Genomic DNA, 1,251 nt, shown 5'->3' with positions numbered 1-1,251 from the left:
AACTACTACAGCTACTACTACTACCACTACTACTATACTGTATCATTTATAATTGAGCAATGTTTTTTTTTAACAAGGACAGTTTTAATTCATGTTCTTTTCTTCAGTGCTGTGAAATTCAAATCTTTTCATGTATTTCTTCTTGTTTATGACAGTAGTAAATTTTAGAAAACATATCAATAAAACTTGCATCTCCAAAAGAAACGGTAAATAAATATGTTTCATTCGCATTTTCTCCAATGGATGCGTTTTTGCTATGTGAGACTGTAGGAAGATTTGAAACCTTTTCTTGAAATATACTGTACATAGGTAAGAGATGCATTCAACAAAGAGACGAGTAATTATTGAAATAATATTTCAATCCATTTTTTTGGTTTGATTATCAATCAATATGCAATCTGGAAGCGATTAGGCAACGCAACCGCATAGTGTACAGTGATGGTCAGTGATCAGATCTGTGAAGCAGAATTTCGCACATCTATCTCAGTCAAGAAAAACAGCTTCTGCCAAGCAATCTGCTTTTCTCTTCCACCGCCGTAGAAGTGAAGCAGCGATTTGACAGTTCTTCTTCAATCGTCTCAGTTGAAGCAGCAAATGAACCAGCTGCAAACGTTGTCAACGATCGCGGCCAAGTGGAAGGTAACAATTGCCCCAATAGGCCTGAATATTCTTTCATTCAAACAAGACGAATGGCTACTTTTTGAGGCAAATGAAAAAAATAAAACGTATTTTCTTCGTAGACTCCTGAAAAAGTTGAAATAAGGCTGTGAGAAGTGGAAAAGCAGAGTGAGATGGCCAGAAATAGAAATCTACGTAATCATCAGAAACAGATACGGCTTATCCTTCTGAGTAGGGGGAAAGTGGGCAGGCGTTGTGGTTCCAGGATTGTCGAGTTCGTTCTGCTAGTGGTTCGAATAGGCGTCCACTGCTTGACAGCTCATGCAAATCGCACGGATTTCTTTATCACTTGTCTCTTATTGTTCAATAGTATTGAAAATTTGTTTTTTCTGACTGTCGCGAGAGTTCATGGTTCCACCAGCAGCTATTAACGGGTCGAATGCTTTCGATGTTGTACGGATTTGATCTGTTTTCCAAAGTTGAAAATGTCATTTCACATTCACTTTCTTGTCTTCGTTGGAAAAATAATTTTTCCTTTTCCGGCGAACCCCAAACTCCAGTCAACTTCACAATGGATATTTTTAAAGCTTCTCCGACCATTGCCGAAATATCAATCTCTGATGCACATTTGTA

General features: G+C 37.7%; 1 protein-coding gene across 1 annotated transcript; it reads right to left on the bottom strand.

Annotated features, from left to right (window-relative positions):
• Nucleotides 1–837: 837 nt before the first annotated feature.
• Tsp_14013 (conserved hypothetical protein) lies at nt 838–1,218 on the bottom strand. Its single transcript, XM_003368717.1, has 2 exons — nt 1,013–1,218; nt 838–958 (listed from the first exon to the last, which is right to left on the bottom strand). Exons 1-2 carry the CDS (start codon nt 1,216–1,218, stop codon nt 838–840), a joined length of 327 nt encoding a protein of 108 aa, XP_003368765.1.
• Between the last annotated feature and the right edge of the window lie 33 nt (nt 1,219–1,251).

The sequence above is a fragment of the Trichinella spiralis genome, assembly GCF_000181795.1.
Source record: "Trichinella spiralis strain ISS 195 chromosome Unknown Scfld2041, whole genome shotgun sequence".
NCBI classification, from domain to species: Eukaryota; Metazoa; Nematoda; class Enoplea; order Trichinellida; family Trichinellidae; genus Trichinella; species Trichinella spiralis.
Note: the sequence above shows the minus strand (reverse complement) of the source record. Positions and strands in the feature narration are given on the sequence as shown.